The sequence below is a fragment of the Onychomys torridus genome, chromosome 1 (assembly GCF_903995425.1).
Source record: "Onychomys torridus chromosome 1, mOncTor1.1, whole genome shotgun sequence".
Taxonomy (NCBI): Eukaryota; Metazoa; Chordata; class Mammalia; order Rodentia; family Cricetidae; genus Onychomys; species Onychomys torridus.
The window spans coordinates 83,495,399-83,497,856 of record NC_050443.1 but is presented as its reverse complement, the minus strand read 5'-3'; the positions used below and the strand labels follow the sequence as shown (position 1 = coordinate 83,497,856).

At 45.2% G+C, this 2,458-nt stretch overlaps 1 protein-coding gene across 1 annotated transcript; it reads right to left on the bottom strand.

Moving 5' to 3' along the window:
* Nucleotides 1-1,248: 1,248 nt before the first annotated feature.
* On the bottom strand, nt 1,249-2,238 carry LOC118580649 (putative olfactory receptor 52P1). Its single transcript, XM_036182526.1, has one exon. It carries the CDS (start codon nt 2,236-2,238, stop codon nt 1,249-1,251), a length of 990 nt encoding a protein of 329 aa, XP_036038419.1.
* Nucleotides 2,239-2,458: the final 220 nt, after the last annotated feature.

The following is a 2,458-nucleotide window of genomic DNA, read 5'->3' as shown; positions in this document are numbered from 1 at the left end:
ATGTTATACTTCTCTGAATCAAGGAGAAGAAACACAGAAACCCCTCCCCTATTCTGTGGTATATGGATATTGTAAATTAACAGAAGTTTTTACAGAGGATCTTATCCTGGCATTAAAATATTTTTCTGTAGATGTATCCGGCTTGTTAAATAAGAAACACAGACCCGATTGCAGAGTTAAAAACCATGAGGTCAGAGCAAGAGCGGAAAACCTTACCCTTCACTGCTTCTGCGATTCTTCCTCTCCACAAGAGACCTACTTCTCTGCGTGCTGTCTATTTAAAAACTTTCTGTTCTCCTCTCTCACTGGTTGTAAACCCAGCCACATGACCTCCTTGTCACTGCCTGTTTGTACAGACCTCCAGGTCTTCTATGGTTGGTATTGAGATTAAAGGTGTGTGTCTGCCATGCTGGCTGTGTCCTTGAACACACAGAGATCCACCTAGCTCTGCTTCCCAAGTGCTGGGATTAAAGGCGTGCCCCACTACTGCTCAGCTTCTGCTCTGGCTTGCTCTGACCTCAAGGCAACTTTATTGACATACAAATAAAATCACATTTCAATACAAATAAAATATCACTATATTAGATGTAGTATGAATCTTAAGTGTTCTTATTAATGAAACTCAAACCCAAGGCCAGTTATTGGGGTGAATGCTGGAAGATCAGAGACACAGAACAAGCCACAGTTTCCTCACCTCGCCAGTCCCTCAGCTGGTTTTGTTTCGTCAGACTGGAAGCTTCTGAGTCCTCCTCCCAATGGCTCTCAGCTGGACTGTGCTGCTCCAAAGCCCGAATACTTCTCCACCCAAATGCTTAACTAACTAAAATGCTTAACCCCTTAGTTCCTGACCCTCACGCCTTATATACCTTTCTCTTTCTGCCCCCACTCCCTGTGGTTAAAGGTTGGGTTTCTGGGATTAAAGGCGTGGGTCACCATGCTGAGCTGTTTCTAAAGTGGCCTTGAACACACAGAGATCCACCTGGCTCTGCCTCCCAAGTGCTGGGATTAAAGGCGTGTGCCACCACTACCCAACTTCTGTTAGGGCTTGCTCTGACCCATTATCTAGCCACCATTTTTGGCTTTGTTCTAGTGGCTGTCTGTTCTCTGACCCCAGATATGTTTATTTCGGGGAACACACAATATTTCAGGGAACACAATACCCACCACATTTTTCCAGTTTCAAATACTAAGAATTTCTTAATTTTAAAAAGTTTTTTTTTAATTTTCTGTACTCTATATACTCTGTAATTACTTAGATGGTTTGAGCCCAGTTCCTTGTCCCCACTGAAACACCTTGGCAACCCTTTCACGAATCTCCCTGGTCTTCACTCCGTATACCATCGGGTTAAGAGCTGGTGGGAAAAGCAGATAGACATTTGCTAAAAGAATATGAATGTGGAGTGGGACATGGTGGCCAAAGCGGTGTGTAAAAAAGGAGAAGAGGGCTGGTGTGTAAGAGATGAGGATGACGCAGACATGGGAGCCACAGGTGCCTAGGGCCTTGGACCGGGCTTCTTGGGAAGAGAGACGAAGCACTGCTTGTGCAATGAGGGCATAAGAGAGACCAATGCAGAATAAATCAACCCCAATGACCAACAGTGCGGCTGTCAACCCATACACACGGTTGGGCCTGGTGTCTCCACAGGCCAGCTTCACCACGGCCATATGCTCACAGTATGTGTGTGGAATCACATGGCTTTGGCAGAAGCTCAGACGACCAATGAGGAAGGGACATGGAAGCATTAGCAGGGAGCCTCTCATCATAGCTACCACCCCAATGCGAGCAATGATGGTGTCAGTGAGGATGGTAGAATAGCGGAGTGGGTGGCAGATGGCCACATAGCGATCAAAGGCCATGGCCAACAGCACCGTGGACTCCATCATGCAAAAGGCGTGAATGAAAAACATCTGTGCCAGGCAGGCAGAAGCAGAGATATGTCCAGCTCCACACCAGAGAATAGCCAGTAGCTTGGGTACTGTGGAAAAGGAGGCAGCCAAATCGATAGTTGAGAGCATGCACAGGAAAAGGTACACAGGTTTGTGCAAGGCTGGCTCTGTGGCAACAACAACCAAGATGGTTATATTGCCCACAATTGTTGCTGTGCCCAGACAGCACACTGGAAGTGAGAGCCACATATGGAATTTCTCTAGACCTGGGATGCCCAGGAGAAAGAAGAGGGAAGGATCCCGGTCTGTGTGATTAGGAGACCCCATGGTCTGGGCTAAAGTGCTGGTCATCATCTATGGTCAGAAATTCCCATACAGTATCACATTGCCTGGAAAGACAGCATAGGATGGATATATGAATGAGATCACAATAACTTTCACTAGCTAGAGAATGTTTGGAAAACTATTATTCTTAAAATGATAGTCATAATCATAACATTTATTTCCTAAAGTTAATGGAATTACATATATATTAATATTTGCAAAAATAATTGCATAGTGCATAATAGAT